This window comes from Scatophagus argus, chromosome 13 (assembly GCF_020382885.2).
Source record: "Scatophagus argus isolate fScaArg1 chromosome 13, fScaArg1.pri, whole genome shotgun sequence".
NCBI classification, from domain to species: domain Eukaryota; kingdom Metazoa; phylum Chordata; class Actinopteri; family Scatophagidae; genus Scatophagus; species Scatophagus argus.
In genome coordinates, this window is record NC_058505.1 from 19,072,399 (window position 1) to 19,088,921 (window position 16,523).

Below are 16,523 nucleotides of genomic sequence, written 5' to 3' on the forward strand. Positions count from 1 at the left end.
ACATAGACTTCCATTCATTTCCTGCCGTCTTAACCACCACCTAACCATAACAATAAAGATTACTTGCCTAATCCTAAGTCTTACCTTAACCTAATCCTAACCTTAGCCTCACCTTAAAGCAAGTCTTCACGCTAATATTTAATGATTTATGTTGTGAGGACTTGCATTTTGTCCTCATAAGTAAGGCGGGTCCTCACATTGTGACTGTGTAAACAGATTTTTGTCCTCAACAACTACAGCAATACTCGTACACACACACACACAGCAAAGACATTAACAGGATGAAAGCTAGCTTCCCTTTTTGTTTTCTGATCTGCAATGCTAACCTGCCATATTTGTCTCAAAGAAATGTTTATTGCTGATTCTCTCAATACATTTAGTGCTGTTTGAACATGCAGAGGAACAACACACACCAGGCAAACAATGTCTTCAAGTCACACAAGCCATTTGGCCGATATGGTGAATGATGAGACCATAAGGCTGCTGGGTGTAAAATCACATTCTAACATACACACACACACACACACACACACACACTTCAAATCACCCCCTATCACCATTAGAGACATCACACATACTCCAATCGGGGCCCAATGAGCCCATACAGAGAAAGAAATGGGCAACAAAGAGTACATTGGGGGGTGGGAGAACAGAAAGATAGGAGAGAAGACAGACTGTTTGATTTCTGTAGCTTTGAAGTAATGTCTCCAATTTCTAATATAACTCTCTCACATTTGATGGGAGTCCACTTTGTTGGAATGAAAAGAGTCGAGTGGAGGACTGAAATTGGAGGTAAAGAAAAAAAAGTGTAATATTTTATGTTCTGTTTCAGATGCTACCTTTAGTTTTTTATTGTCTCCCATCAAATGGCTTGCCTTACACTTAATTACAGGCCTTTCCTGTTATTTCAAAAACTCTTTTTGCCACTTTGGGTCATTGCTGAAAGGAATGAAATTGGTGTTCCGAGCAGAAGAAATGGGTTTCGTGTACAGCCTGTCTGGACAGAGGAGCTCAAAGTTCTAAGTAAAACTGCTGTTCCTTCACTTTGAGATGAGCCAGATGAGATCCTTGGGTCATCCGATTAGGATTTCTTCCAGATATCACCAGGTGTGTTCAGTTGATAGAAGACCTGGGGTCTTTACATGATCTTCAGATCATTATGCAATGGAAAATTAAATCATAATATAAAATAGAATTAAAGAAATAATGAAAACATCAGCTTTGAAACAGATATAGTACCACAAAAATATTGCTTAAGTCAGTAAAGTCAAGACAGTGTTCTGTTTTGGGAATGTCAGAGGCACCATTCTCTCCGTCACAACTCAGTACACCATTAAAATGATTTTGAAGCTGTTCTTATTTGTTGTTTGCAGACTTATTTTTATTATTTTACTGCACACAAATAAAAGACATCCCTTTTTGTATTTCATTGATGTATTTTTAGATTACAGAGGAAAACAGCCAAATGTGTCCACACTCGGCACATTTCCAGCTAACGTCTTCCTCTAAAGGGCAAAAGAGGCCTTAGAACGAGCTGAAACTGGATTCACAGTGTAGTGCTGGTGTGGGTCCAACAACACGAGTCCCACATGGCATGAAGATGTGGAGTCACTACATGGGCTCCCTATGGATTTCAATGTACAAAGAAAAATTCACCCAAATGTTGGTCCTTCATAATTAAATTGGGCTAGTGACCAATGCATTTCTTGACATGAAGTTATATAAATTATCAAGCAAATAATCAAGAAGATGCACAACTTAAAATTCAAGTCAAAATCACCATCATCTCAAAAACAAAGCTCAAAAGAGCTAAAATCTGCTGCACTGCGCTTTACTGACCCACAGCCAACACGTTCACATGGGCATTTGGTCTCCTTTACGCAGGCTGCTGCCCTCCATCCTTTATTCCATCTCTCTTTATCTCTTTTCCTCACTGTTCCTTTTATTTCATTTCTTCCCTTCTTCTCCCCTCCCTCCCAGGTTTCACAGTTTGCTTTTCAGCTCTTTCTCCTGCTAGATGTCCAACTGAGGGGTGAGAGCCTCCACAAAGCCCTGACACCCAGAGTGAAGGAGAAAAGGGGCTGAGAAAAGAGAAAAGGGGGAGAGAGAAAGGCATTGGGAAAATAGAGGGTGAGAGGTCGAGGTGGAAGAAGAGAAGAAGAAGAGACCAAGTGGAGAAGAGAGCTGTGAAGGGAGCAAAGAATAGAGGACAGAGAAAGAGCAAAGAGGGAGGATATTGAGAAAAAGAGGCAAATAGAAGAGGGAGAGGGAGAGGTAGTCCGTGGTAAAAGAGATAGAGCAAGAAGAGGAGAAAAGAGGCAGGAGAGAGGATAATGGAAAAAAGACAAAGATGCAAGGAGGAGCAGAGAGAGAGAGAGAAGCCAAGAGCGAAGAAGGGATTGGATTTGACACAAACAAGAGCGTCCAGCAGTGTAGAAAGGTGGAGATGAGAAAAGGGGTAGAGACAGACTTGATGAAAAGAAATCAACCTCTGAATAAAGAGGGAGGGGAAAGATTTGGTTGCCAGGAGCCTGTGCGTTAGTGTGTATTGTAAGGGATGAAGAGTCATAAGTAGCTGCGAAAAGGCTTGTGCCACCTCTACTGAGAAGAAGCCCTTCACACAACATCTCATCAACTGAATGCGTGTGTGTGTGTGTGTGTGCGGATGTGCACATATCAGTGTGCAATTTGGAGAGGAAGTGTCTTCAGGCGCAAACTGCACACTCATGAGTTTGCCATAGGTTAGGTGATTGCACACTTCCCTTCCCCCCTTGACACACACGCTGTCCACACATGTGCTGTCTGGCCAATCCGCAGCCTGTCGACACCTCAGTCTTATCATCACCTCTGTGTCAGTGTCAGGCTGACAAAATGTGACAAAAAGTGACAAAATGTTCTGCTCTGATCTGAGCCTGTCACACACTTGCTGCATTTACATGCACTTAAGAAATCCGATTATGCTCAGCTTTTGGCAGTAACCTCATTTCTGAAATGTTGTGTGAATTAGAAAAGTGGTCTCTTTAACAAGGTTAAGGGGTTAAGAAAAACCTGGTAAACAGAGGTTAAAAACTGGTTATTCATCCAGGTATGCGCTTGTAAAGGATTATTTTCACATATCAGCAAGACAATGTAGAGAACCTGGCAGGTATCAAAGGTCATATTTCTGATAATTGATAATCCACTCAGATTAATAACTTGTACATTATTTATTCATTTACATCCTCACATAATTAGACCTGTTTTTAGACCTAGTTTTGGCTACTAGTTGGGTCAGTTAAGGAGCACCCAGTGGCCAACTATAGCAACTTTACCCACAAACAAATTAGGAACTAAATTAGGAAATTAATTTGATTTGATTGCCAACTTTGGCCCCTTTTCCAGTGCCACAATGTGACGAGTTGAAGTTCCAGATGCTGGTGTGTGAACAGTTTTCCGTCTTTCTATCTGTTCCAGCATCACACGATCATCATTCAGTCAACATTGAGTTTGAAAGAGAGACTGAGGTAAAAGATATTTTTAAAAAATAACCACTGTAACTGTCACAGGCCTCCATGCTGCTTTCCTGTTTTCTGCCATGTTTGTGACAACAAATATGGCACGCCAGGAAAGAAAAAATCTGCTTCTTTGAGAGCATCCAAACATGATCATTGTCTTTTCAGCAGCCTGATGATTCTGGATTCTGAGAGAGATGGGCCCTGACCAACATGAATTCAGGCACCCATTAGGCACTGCGTTCTTGTACATAGTGGAATAACTAAACAAGTGCAGGGTGGCACCATCACACCAAGAGGCAGCAAGGCTACATGATCCTCTTTTCCATACACATGTGCTGTCTTGACTTGACTCTGTTTGAACCTGGTAGGGATTTGCATCTCCATCATAACAGGGCTACAGGCGTGAGGGTGTGTCTTTAACTGACAACGAGCTTGTCCTCATTCAACAATGCTTAAAAGCAGCAGGCTGATCTAGGCTGCGACTATTGGTCAAAGGAGGCTGTAAAATTTGCAGTAAGTATTTTTCCATTACACAGCATGGCAGGTAACAGAGGTTGTTTACCTGCTGGAGGTGAGTTGTTTGCTGAGGTGCAGCAAGAGTCTGTTGTCTGCATCTCTTCATCTAACATCCTGCTGCTGTTTCTGCTTGTATTCCTCCCCTTGCAGTAAAATTGTATTGACGAACAGCCACCCCAGTTCACCCTGGACTGGTCGCCAGTCAATCACAGGGTCAACACACAAAGACAGACAACCACACATTCTCACACTCACACCTAGGGGCAATGTAGAGTAGCCAATTAACCTAATGTGCATGTTTTTGGTATTGTGGGAGGAAGCCGGAGTACCCGGAGAAAACCCACACAGGCACAGAGAGAACATGCAAACTCCACATAGAAGGGCCCAGACCCAAACCCAGAACCCTCTTGCTGGAGTTTAGTTTGGCAACACATGCTTGGTTAGAAAGGGGGGTTGTGGCCGCAGTTGGTGAGATGTCACTGGTGTTCTTCAGAGATGTTCCATCTCAGGTGAAGCGCAACAACTTGCAGCACAGTTGAACTTGAAATAGAAACCCAAATCAACGCAGCACAGCTTGACTCGGCACAACCAAAAGTGACCATGGAAAAGTCCCAGTGGTAGTAATAGTCATCTCATATAAAAATGTGTTGCAAGATTCAACTTGTGCAGGAAACCAGATAGAAAGATGTTTTTCACGTCTCTCCAATCAAAAAGTCTACCCGAAAGCTACACAGCCGAAAACATTTTTGCTTCAGTCTTTACACTGGAGTATGGAAATGGCAACCTTGAGGCTTAAAGTCAAGAATTTTTCACCAAATATGTATTAACTGTGGTGGCCTTCTTCAGTTCAAGGAAATTCACAAAGCCAGTTTTTCCTTCAATAGGGAGGTGATAAAGGAAATCAATGCCAATAACACAGAGGGTTGTCAGGAAGGTGACATGAAAGAGGAACCTTGATGGGAATCACTAACAGAATTGGTTGTCAGAAAATTGTGCGTGTCATCGTTTTTTCAAAAAAAAAAATCAAAACAGCAAAAACCAAAAAGCAAAGATAACACAATGTCCTTCATACATGTGCACACTTCTTTTCATGTAATGACAGCAAATGTCCACCAAAGAGATACATGTTTGAATTTTAACATTTTATAATATCAAAAGGAGTTGGAATAAACCCTCTTTCAGTGGGTGATGTTCCTTTATCATCCCACTGTCTCTACACCCATGAGTGACAACTTCAGTTACGTCTGTTGTCAATCACACACCTTTATTTGGTGAAGTTCCCTAAAACGCTGCACAGTCCTGGCCACAATCAAACACATTATTGACAAAATAGCATGCATTAGCCTTTGTGATTTTTCTGGTAGGTCCGCAAACTCCACCAGAAACTTTGAATTATTTCTAGTTGTCACTCTGGACTTAGAAGAGTGCATGACATTTTAATACACCAGTACAATGGATAATAGCAGGGTGGCATTGATTAAAAAGTCAAAACCATGAGTGTTTAAAGTAGAGATGTTGGATGGGTACTTGGTCAGTGATTGGGTTGCGATTGCTAAAAGAACTAGTGACATTTTGATACAAAAATACTGATAATGCACAAACAAGAGACATGGTTAGTGTTTAAAAATAAAACCAGAATAAAAATATTTGCGCTGGACGTTTCTACAGACCAAACAGGTGTTAGTTTTGTATGTTTCATTTGTATCACATCACCATTTCTACATCATACCACTTTAGTCAGCAAACCGGATCATTTTAGCGACCACTGAGACAATTTCTAGTTGTCATTGTCTGCATGGAAATAATACAGAAAATAAAGGTATTATTATTCTTATTATTCTATTCTATTACTCAGAGCCTCAATAAATATTAAGGTGACATTTTGGAGTGATGTCAGTTGTGAGCTTATGTTTCAGTGCATTATTAAGTGTTTTGATATGTCACTGGGAGAAATAAACGTTACAGATTGACCAGGGGGTATTACTAAAAACTTGAATTTAGATTTTCCGTGTTGCAATGACAGATCTATCCCACCTGAACCCATAACATACAACGTGTGAGATGGAGACTACCAATGGGATTATTCACAGTCTCTGGTAATTGTTCTGATGCAGGTCTAAAATCAGCCCTCGGTGGTCTACCATTCACAGAGCTTTAATTTAAAATCAGGTCAGTAGTTTACGAGACCTTGCATGTGACCAAACACAGTAACATTCAGACACAGATCTATTCTCCCTTCTGCCTCTCAGTCTGTAGCCTTTATATCACTCTACAATGACACAGCGGAGCTCAAAAGGACAAAACTGCGATAGAAAATAAATTGAAATAATTATAGTCGTCAATGCAGAGAGAGGAAGAAAAGAGGGACAGAGAGAAAGGTGCATGTGCTTTATTGTCCTCCAGCAATGAACTGCTCAGCTGGAGGGTTTGTGGTGAGGAAAGTATGTACGGCTGTCAGTACCTTGGTTAGCAAGATGTTGGGAGACAAAAAAGTGTGTGTCTGCGTGTGTGTTTGTGTATGTGTGCGGTTTTTGCGTCAAGGCCAATGAACACAAACACATTGTTTATTGAATGTCTTCATACTGTGGTGAAGCGATTTTTCCTCCCTACTGGCTACACAGAGATTTCTATTTCTCTCTTTCTTCTCTTCAGGACTTGAGTCTTGTTGAGTGTGTATTTTTGTGCGTGTTTGTATGAGTGGACTCCTAGTGAGATACACAGCAATGGCCTCGAAGCAGTACGCCTGCTGGAATTGCGTATGAAAACAAAGAGCATACAAACGCATGAGTTACTAATATGACTACATATGTATGTGGGTGATTGTATTACTGAGTTTGTGTGCGTGTGTGTGTGTGTGAAACGTGGTGAGGTATGCTGCATATTAGAAGATTTTTTAAACATCTGGATGGAAATCCATAATTGAAGTGAAAATTCAGATTTCGAACAATTTTCACATATCCTCCTGAGACCCGGCCCATTCATTTGTGTCCTTTGTAGTGGACATTGTGTTCACCTGTGTCTTCCTAAAGTATTTGGAGTTAACCTATCAAGCCCTATAGCATTCTGTAGAGGACATCCTGGGCTTTCCAGTGATATGTCATGTGATGGGTTTGCATGCTGGGAACTTTACTTTTTTTCTCTATCAAGATGGCCGCCATACCAACAGCCACATTTTATGGAAAGAGGAGAGGTAAGTTAAATATTCTTTATCTGTTGCTATTTTTTCCATGATAATTATATATATTCTTGTTTATTAACATGTCAGTAACAATATTTTTACATCTGAAAACAGTTTTATTATTTCTGTTTTGAAATAACAGTCATTTAATGAATGTCAATTGTAGTGGACAGCAGGATCATTTTAATGTATTTAAAGACTGCACATTGTTGTAGGAGAAAAAAGTGAAGCAGAGAGGATTCTATACCGGATAATAGAGGGAGATTCAGATTTGGAGCTGTCAGATGAGGAAAAGGATGAAGATGAGTATGAGCCTATGATAGGGGAAGATGGTGATGAAGAGGGAGAGGAAGAAAATGCAGGAGAATCTGATGAGACAGAGTCAGAGTCAGAGAGAAACCAGCAAAGTCGTCGTGCTCTGTGGGCCAGGACTAACTTGTATGTTTTATTTAGTTTCAGGCTATTGTATTCAATCTTATTGTCATTTTTAGAGTTTTGTAATATTTGTACTATATGTAACATACTATATGCAAGTTGTCTAAAAATATGCTCATGATTTTGGTCAATAGGGAGTAATATTGCATGCATGACAATGAAATTACTGCATTAATCCAAATTGATGTGTAAAAAAATTAACTGTTATTCCTTTTATTAACTTAAATTTATTTGTGTTTTTCTTCCATCCATCATAATAGATTCACACCTGTGTTACCTGTGCTCCCTGCCTATCAAGATGACCCTAAAATCCGTGAATACTGGAGTCCAATCCAGTACTTTTCACAGTACATTGACGACAACATCTTTGAAGATCTGGCAGCTTTTACAAATCAAAGACAGCTGCAAATGACAGGAGTGTCAATGAATACTACTGCCCAAGAAATCAAGATTTTCTTCGGCATATCAGTACACATGGCCTGCCTTGGCTATCCCAGAGTCAAAATGTTTTGGGCTAAAAAAACTAAAGTGCCGGTAATTAGCAGGAAAATGACAAGGGACAGGTTCTACAAGCTGAGAAGCTCACTCAAGATTGTCAATGACCTGGATGTGACTGAAGAGACAAAGGAGTCAGACATTCTTTGGAGAGTCAGACCACTGCTTGACCGTGTGAGGCAAGGTTGTCTCAGACTTCCAAGGTGTGACAAGGTGTGCATTGATGAGCAAATAATCCCGTTCACAGGCCGCTGCCCAGTCAGGCAGTATGTGCCAGGAAAGCCAAACCCTACTGGCCTAAAAGTTTTTGTGCTTGCCTCGCCAAATGGTTTGGTCCTGGATTTCGAGGTCTATCAGGGCAAGAATACATTCAGGGGCCAAAGACTGGGAGTTGGAGCTGCAGCGGTCTTACGTATGGTCGAGTCTGTTCCTACAGGAACTTATGTGTTCTTTGATCGATATTTCACGACGATCGATCTCATGGACGCTTTGCTCTCAAAGGGTCTTCCAGCAACTGGAACCATTATGAAGAATAGGGTTCCAAAGCAATGCCAGCTGCCAGAAGATAAGCAGCTGAAAAAAGAAGGGAGAGGGGCTTCAGTGACGTTGGTCCGGAGGGGGCCTGAGCTGGCAGTGACGAAATGGTTTGACAATAAACCAGTTCTGATGGCCTCCACTGTCTACGGGAGAGATCCAGAGGATATCTGTAGCAGATGGTCCAACAAAGACAAAGGTCATGTCCAGGTGAGACGTCCAGCAGTAATCAGGGAATATAATGACAACATGGGTGGCGTAGACCTCTGTGATCGAATGCTGAGCTTCTACCGCATGTCAACCAGGACCAAGAAGTGGACATCACGTGTGATGACGCATTTCTTTGATGTTGCCATCACAAACGCTTGGATCCAGTATAAGTCTGACAGTACAGCACTGAATCGACCAGCTAAGAACACCCAGCAGTACCTGGACTTCAAATTGCACCTGGCTGAGGAGCTGCTGGATAGTCCATCATTTGATGACAGCAGTGAAGACAGTGAGGAAGAGTATCAGCCACCAACCAAAACAAGGATCCCACAACCAGAGCCATCTGTACGCAGACTAGGAGCCAGGCACATGCCAGAGATGATGGACATAAAACATGCTGAAAGATGCAGGAACAAGGGCTGCAATGGCAAGACATACATGAGGTGCACCCAATGCAAGATGTTCCTCTGTATAACCAAAAAGAAAACATGCTTCCAGGATTATCACCGCTAAAATATGCAGGGGAAAATGAAATGCAGTACTGTTTATGTTCTATGTCTTATTCTATAGTTCACTGTTAAACTAAATACATGTTTTTTGTCCTCGCAAGCAACAAGCATCAGAAAAGTGATAGAGAATTTGTTTTTTTGTTTTTTGATCAAATTAAATGTGTTCTTGGGTTAATATCACTCATAATCTGTTAATTTTTTTATTTTCTGAATTCAGTTCTATTTTCACATGGAAATCGTCCTGTTGTACTCCACAGTGGACATGATGTGAAATTAAAATTATAAATATATTCAAAAAAATTAAAATGGTATGGTGTTTTTTTAGGCCCAAATAGATAGGAAATCACACAAAAAAAGAAATTGTAAGACACTTTTTTTCTTCAGTTCTCAGGAGGATATAGTATGCACTTCACTGTTTAACACAATGTAGGTCATGCGTTTTAAATTTTTTTGTCTTCGAAGCATATTGAAGATACTGTGTTGTGTTCGCTTACAACTCCAGCAGGAGTTGTTCTCATCTAGCATATGCTTTGTGGAAAAGACTCCCTATCAAAATCCACCTCCTTTTAGACGTTTTCTAGGCATGTCTGCCTGGGAGGAGACCCTGGGGTAGACCCAGAATTCACTGGAGGGATTACGTATCACATTTGGCCAAAAAACACCTGGGGAAACCCTTGGAAGAGCTGGAAAACATTGCAGGGGAGAGGGACATCTGGAATACTCTGTGTAGCCTGCTGCCAGGGCAATCTGACCCCCCAGTAAGCAGAAGAAAAGTGATGGACCCTAACCCTGAGACTTATTCCTTCTGATGGTAACATGAAAAACAGCCGGCTGAAAAGCGTCAACTTGTAGATACATTTAACATAAACTTTCTTCCAAAAGCCTGAAATGTCAGATAATATTACGCAATGACACAATGTTATTCAATGTACGATGCTGCTTATTATGCAACAGGTCGAGCACCTAAATCTTTGCATGGATAAGAGATATTTTGGCAGTGGATAAAAGTATTAATTATATCAGTATTTCTTGGTAACGTTACATACTAACTGTACATGAGCTGATTTAGAACAACAATGCAATACATTCAAGTATATCTCCTTGTTTCCTTTGTGAGCTGCCGAGCACAAGCACAACGTGCAATTTTTGGCCACTGAGCTGACTCACTGCAGCATCTGGGACCTCATTGCCTTGCTAAAGGGCAGCTTGATAGCAGTGGTTTAAGAGAGTGTAGTGAAAGAATCACATTTTCATCCTCCTCACCGAGAACGAATTTGTAATCTGTCCTCACCGGACACCCTATAACCACAATCCAGCTCCTCCACTTTTCTCTTTTGGAGGCAGGAGAGAAAAATAGCAAGAGAAGGAGGAGTCAGTGAGAAAACGGAATATGGGGTGGGGGAGTTATCACAGGGGCAAGAAAAGAGGAAAGAGGGAGTGACTGCAAGAGCCAGAAAGAGTGATTGCCTATTGACTTGATGAGAGAGAGGATGCATCATTATATAATTGTAAATCCCAGAAAGATAGGGTGTAATAGGGCTGTCTCCCCTCCCACTGCTGCTTTGGTAATTTATCCCTCTCTCTTTCCATCTTTTCTCTCTCTCTCCTTCACCCTGTCACCCATCAATCTTTTTCCAATTACCTGCTCTGTCTATCCACAAATCCATCATAATCATTTCCATGGTAACGGGTTGCATCCTTCGTTGGCTTTGGCCTATTGTTCAATATAATTGCATGCCAAAAAGTAGTCTTTAGAAGAGGGAAGGGGATACACAGAGAGACACAGATCTGGATACTGTCTCCGTGCTCAGCGACTAATGTCTCTCCCACGTCTCCAAAGAGTTCAAAAAGAGACTACAGAGGAGATCGTCTGTTTAATTTCAACCATGGCGTCCATTCATCAGACATTTTATTAACCATTATGTGTAGACTGGCTTCATTCCAGGCTGATGAAACATCTTCTCTGCCAGCACAATTGTCAATTATTGTGAAACTGAGATGGCACAACTGTCTAGCGAAGAACAAAAGTGATACCACCACCCTCCAAAAATCTGTTAAGGTGGCTGTATTTTATTCGGTACATAATTGAAGGTTAAAGTCAAGCTGAAATGAAAAACATTGTTTTAACCCTTTTAGATTGCACATATAGTCACATTGTGCCCCCACTTAACAATATGTGCCAAAGAAAATATACAAAAATAAATGCCAGTCAGTATCAGCAACTCCCCACCAGACTGTTATATGGAAGCAAACAGCACTTTGTCTTGTGTTTCACTTGGACTTTGATGGACACAAATGTAATTTGATCTGCGTAAAAAAAAAAAAAAGATAAAAATAAAAACTGAAAAATACCAAAGCTGCTATAATGAACAGTTCTTGTAGCAACAGTATTGCACAATCTCTTCCTAAAACGACCACTAACAGAAACATGCAAATGGTGGCTGTTGAAAGCGAAGACAACATCAAGCAAGCTGAAGAAAATGTCAATAATCTTCTTGTCAGGATATTTTAATTTAGCAAAGCAGTTTCTGGAAATGGTTTCATTTTTTTTGTAGTTATACAAGTCAAACCTCCCCATTCATGCTGCATATCACAAAGTAGAAGAAAGAAATTAAATGTGTTACGACAGCCAAAACATGATTTATTGTACCTTTGCATTTTTTGTGCTATCATATCATAACATGTTTGAGCAGCACACTCAGCAGTCTGTTGTTTACAATAATCTGCAGAACATAAATTGGCAGAGTCTGTACAAAAAAAAGTACATTTGCATGCCTGCACAGTGTGTGTATTTATAAAACTATGACCAATTTGATAGTCTTCTTTTAAAGCCACATGCAAAGCAGCAAGAAAGCTTGTGTTCAAGTGCACTTCACCAAACAAATTTTCAGCCCAAAGCTTCACTGAGTTTAACACTACAACAAATATGTTAAGTTGTGCCCAGCAAGTTTAAATGTACCAGCACGATGGTGACTTACTTCCTATTAGTACTTGTTTGTGGCTTTTGCTCCACAGTATTTATTCATTACTCTGAAAGTCTTAAAGATATGACATGTATTTCCTCAGATTAACTGACTCTATTTTCTTGTGAAGTGAACTTTAGCATAAATATTAAGTTTGGCGGCTGGCTCCAAGCCTTCTGTGTCCTGCTGTGGGAATCAACCACACAGCTGCATGCTTGACCCATTCACATGAATGTGTATTAGGTGGCCTGAGGTAATTGATATGTATAGGACACATAATGGTGTGAATTCAATTAGCAAGACACTAACTTTGTAATTCATGAGGAGAAGTTGGGATTGTTATCTGCTTTAGAGTAAAATGCATGCATGTCAAGGGCTTTCTCATGTCTGAATGCAGGGGTGATTAAAGTGTTTTTATTGTTTTAAATTAATTATCTTAAAATTAACTTCAAAGTATTTTTTTTAAAAAATGTAAAAAAAAAATATGCAAGAAAAGCATGATCACATATTACACTGGACCTATTATGGCTTGATTATTAATTTATTGTTAAGTGAAGTGGTGCTTTGCTTTAAACGTTTTTGGGTTTTTTTTAATTGTAACAGTCGTGTTAGATGCTCATGTAGTAATGGCTTATTGCAATGCATAAAATAATACATAAAAATGCATATCTGACTATAAGAGAGCAGACCTGGGAGCTGTGGCTGGTATGCCATGCTGATCGGGGAGACGAGTGTTTTGTTATTGTGTTGGTTAGCGATGTGTAACATCCTCTACCTCCCACCAATCACCAATCCTCTCTCTCTCTCTCTCTCTCTCTCTCTCTCACACACACACACACACTTTCTCTCTCTCTCTCAGCTGCATAAAGTCACACAGACATATAGCATATAAAACAGGAAATCAAGAGATCTGACTTTGAAAATAAAAGACTCGCGATTATCAACAAACTAATGCGGCACATTTTACGCAATTTGTATTCAGTAGATTTTTTGGGATAGGCCTATATCAACGGTTCAGTGTGAATAACTCAGTTCATCACCTTTAAAAATCTGTATCCCTATGTCATATTGAATATATGGTGGTGGAGGAGTACACATACTTAGGGGTGTACTTGGATTACAAACTGGACTGGTGCAAGAACGTGGACACTGTTTGCAGAAAGGGCCTCTATTTTCTGAGGCGGCTGAGGTCCTTCAACATCTGCAGGACGATGCTGAGGATGTTCTAAGAGTCGGTGGTGTCCAGTGCCGTCACTTATGCTGTTGCCTGCTGAAGCAGCTGCCTGAGGGTGAGGGACACTAACAGACTCAACAGAATCATTAAGAAGGCCAGCCATGTTGTGGGAGAGGAACTGGACTCTCTGACGGTGGTGTCTGAGAGGAGGATGTTGTCCAAAATAAGGACTACACTGGACTTTCCCTCTCACCCTCTCCTCAATGTGCTGATCAGATATAGGAGCTCGTTCAGCAACGCACTCTCACTCCCATGATGCACCACAGGAAATCATTCCTGCCTGTCGTCATCAGACTACTGGACTCTAGACACACGGACATACATCATATATATCTTATATTTTATTTTATATTTTACTTTATTTTATATTTTCCAATCTTTTCGTTTTCTTGGTCGGGAAAATTGCAATATCTGTAAGAAAGAAGAATTTCCCCTTTTGGAAGAAACTTCACTTTTACTGTATTTTCCTCAGCTGTGGGGATGCAGGAAGATGAAGCCAAAAGGAGATGAACCAGGGCAGGTCCTTGGACCTTGGCAGAGCACTCACGAGCAAAGCTGAGCAGCCATGGAACTTAGCGCCATAAATGATCTTCCTAATCTTTTGCATCCAGAAAACTTGTCCACGTCTCTGCAACACAAAGAGAACTCCACAGGCAAAAATTATTCATTTGACTTTGAATAAAAATGAGCAACTTAAAGAACTTGTAACAACTTTAAATTTAAATAATGAGTCAACTTCCAACTCTGATGAAAAATTATAAAGACGCAAGGCACAGGTATATAACTAAATAATCTTTTTTTTCCACTTATTTTTTGACATTTTAGCACGAATTCCCAGCATCATCAAACACAGTTACAATTTTGGAGACGTTTTCATTTAATAAGGCAGTGTTTCCTTGTATATTTATATTAGGCCAGCGAGGGTGCGATTGTTGTTTTTGTTTGTGGGATCATTTGTAAATACATTTTATTTTGAAAAGTTGTAATCGGAAGTCTTGTCTGGGATCCTGTCTGTTTTGACACTGGCTGCTCTGTGTGTGTGTGTGTGTGTGTGTGTGTGTGTGTGTATAGTCGGCTTCCTGCTGCTGCTCGGTGTCCGCACAGCGTCCGTCTCGTCAGTGTTGATCGGCTCGCCATGGCGGAAGGACGCAGAGAACAGCCACATCCTCTCCTCTCCTTACCACCGGCCAGCAAGCGACCCTGCCTGCGCCCTGCTCCCCGAGGTCCCGGCCCGGGGCCCGGCCACGGCAGCGGCTTGCCCAGCTCCCGATATCGTTCTCCGGAGTCTCTTCTGGACTGCGCCGCGAAGGCAGTAGCGGAAAAGTGGGCCTTCGAGAGAGTAGAGGAGCGCTTCGAGCGGATCCCGGAGCCCGTCCAGCGACGCATCGTCTACTGGTCTTTTCCCCGCAACGAAAAGGAGATATGCATGTACTCTTCGTTTCAGTGCCGAGTTGCCGGCGAGGAGGGTCCGTCGGCGGCTACCGGTGGGGCTGGGGGTGCTGGGTCCGGAGCTCCCACCGCCGGCGGTGGCGGAGGATCTACCGCCGGTACGACGGCTACTGTTGGGGCAGCCGGAGCAATGGGAACCGGAGACGGACTGCCTTTCCGACGGGGTATCAGGTTGCTAGAGACCGGCTGTGTGGAAAACGTTTTACAAGTCGGTAAGTGGAATGTTTCAGTGTAACCGAGATTAAGCTTTTCTGGCACAAACAATGTGGACCGTTTCCAAGTCTGTGCTGCTGCTGCTGCTGCTGCTGCTGCTGCTGCTGGAGCTTTACTGGGGATGATTGATGGAAGTTTTCCCTGCTATCGTGGAAAGTATGCAAAGCGTCTCTTGCCCCCGTATATACAACCACACACGGGTATTTGTGTGTTTTTACTTCAGTGGGCACACAGGAAGACGTTTGTTGTCAAATTCTGAGCTTTTCTCGGCCTCTCCGTGAAAAAGGAAGCGAAGAGAAGGTCGCTTGCTAGCTTAGCCGACCAGCTGCTGTTAAAAAATTAAAGGGCTTCCTATTGTGGCTTCTCATTACTCTGAAGCTGTACCGCTGGCGTCTTTGCCCCGTTTTGCCTTGACGTCGAAGCTTTGCCTGGTTGTGTGTAAGGGCTTTTCAAATAAGACGAGTCGTGTTTTAGCACTTTCTATCAGTACTTTTCTTCCTCTCTGGGGCTCCTCGTCGACGGTGGGTTCTGGCTGGAGCCGTAACCCCGGCAGAGAGGCAGCGGGGGGAGGCGCGGAGGAGGAGGGCTGACAGACGCGGATACAAAAGGACCCAGCGTTATAGCGTCGGGGCTTTATTTTTGTTTGTGCGAATTCCCCGCTGCAAAAGTCGTTTTTTTCCCTCCTCAACTCGCCATCGGTTGAGGACGGCTTAAGTAAGGAACAAAGGCGGTTATTGGGTCTCTTATTATGATTAATCCAACGTTAATCCGAAAAAATCCCTTCACAGTTTTGTGTTTATTTGCTGCTGCTGGTCGGACCGGACAAAGAGCGCAGTCGCCACCAGCGTGGAAAATGTATGCTGCGAGTGTTTGTGTGATGTTTTTTTTATTATTATTAAAGTTAACCCATAAATAGCACTTTATAACATCAAACTGCCTTTTATTCTTGCGCTAGCCCGAAAGCCTCTCTGTCGCTCGTAACACAAAAGGCTTCCAGTTGAAATGATCGATAAGCGTCTCGCATTTCCAGCGCTGCAGAGAGGCTGTTTCCAAACAAAGGGCCATTCCGCAAAGCTCCATCTCCGCTCACATTCTCATTAGCTTCAGACCCCCGGCTCTGCGCAGCCACAAAATGAGCTCAGACATCAGGGACATTGATGAGAAGAAACCGATGGATAGCCAAAAAGAGGGGGGAAAAAAAGAAAGGGGAAAAAAATAGCCTTTTATGGTTTCCGGGAGGATTATTCTTAGGCCATATGGTGTGAGAGCCACTGGAGCTTGACTGGGGTTTCA

The 16,523-nt window shown here is 41.9% G+C and overlaps 2 protein-coding genes across 3 annotated transcripts in view; both read left to right on the forward strand.

Annotated features, from left to right (window-relative positions):
- Positions 1-6,962: 6,962 nt before the first annotated feature.
- LOC124070022 (piggyBac transposable element-derived protein 3-like) lies at positions 6,963-9,756 on the forward strand. Of its 2 annotated transcripts, none has more exons than XM_046409611.1 (2): positions 6,963-7,626; positions 7,884-9,756. In XM_046409611.1, the coding sequence occupies exons 1-2, from the start codon at positions 7,505-7,507 to the stop codon at positions 9,373-9,375; spliced, it is 1,614 nt and encodes a 537-aa protein (XP_046265567.1). In that variant the 5' UTR covers positions 6,963-7,504; the 3' UTR covers positions 9,376-9,756. The 2 variants fall into 2 exon arrangements, with proteins under 2 accessions (XP_046265567.1, XP_046265568.1); XM_046409612.1 differs by having other exon boundaries at positions 6,963-7,200.
- A 4,845-nt stretch (positions 9,757-14,601) lies between these two features.
- The window catches only part of zswim5 (zinc finger, SWIM-type containing 5), a 60,333-nt gene continuing 58,411 nt past the window's right edge, over positions 14,602-16,523 (forward strand). Inside the window, exon 1 of the mRNA XM_046407836.1 lies at positions 14,602-15,229. Coding sequence (XP_046263792.1) covers positions 14,704-15,229 — 526 coding nt within the window. The 5' untranslated portion in view covers positions 14,602-14,703. The remainder of the gene's footprint in view (positions 15,230-16,523) is intronic.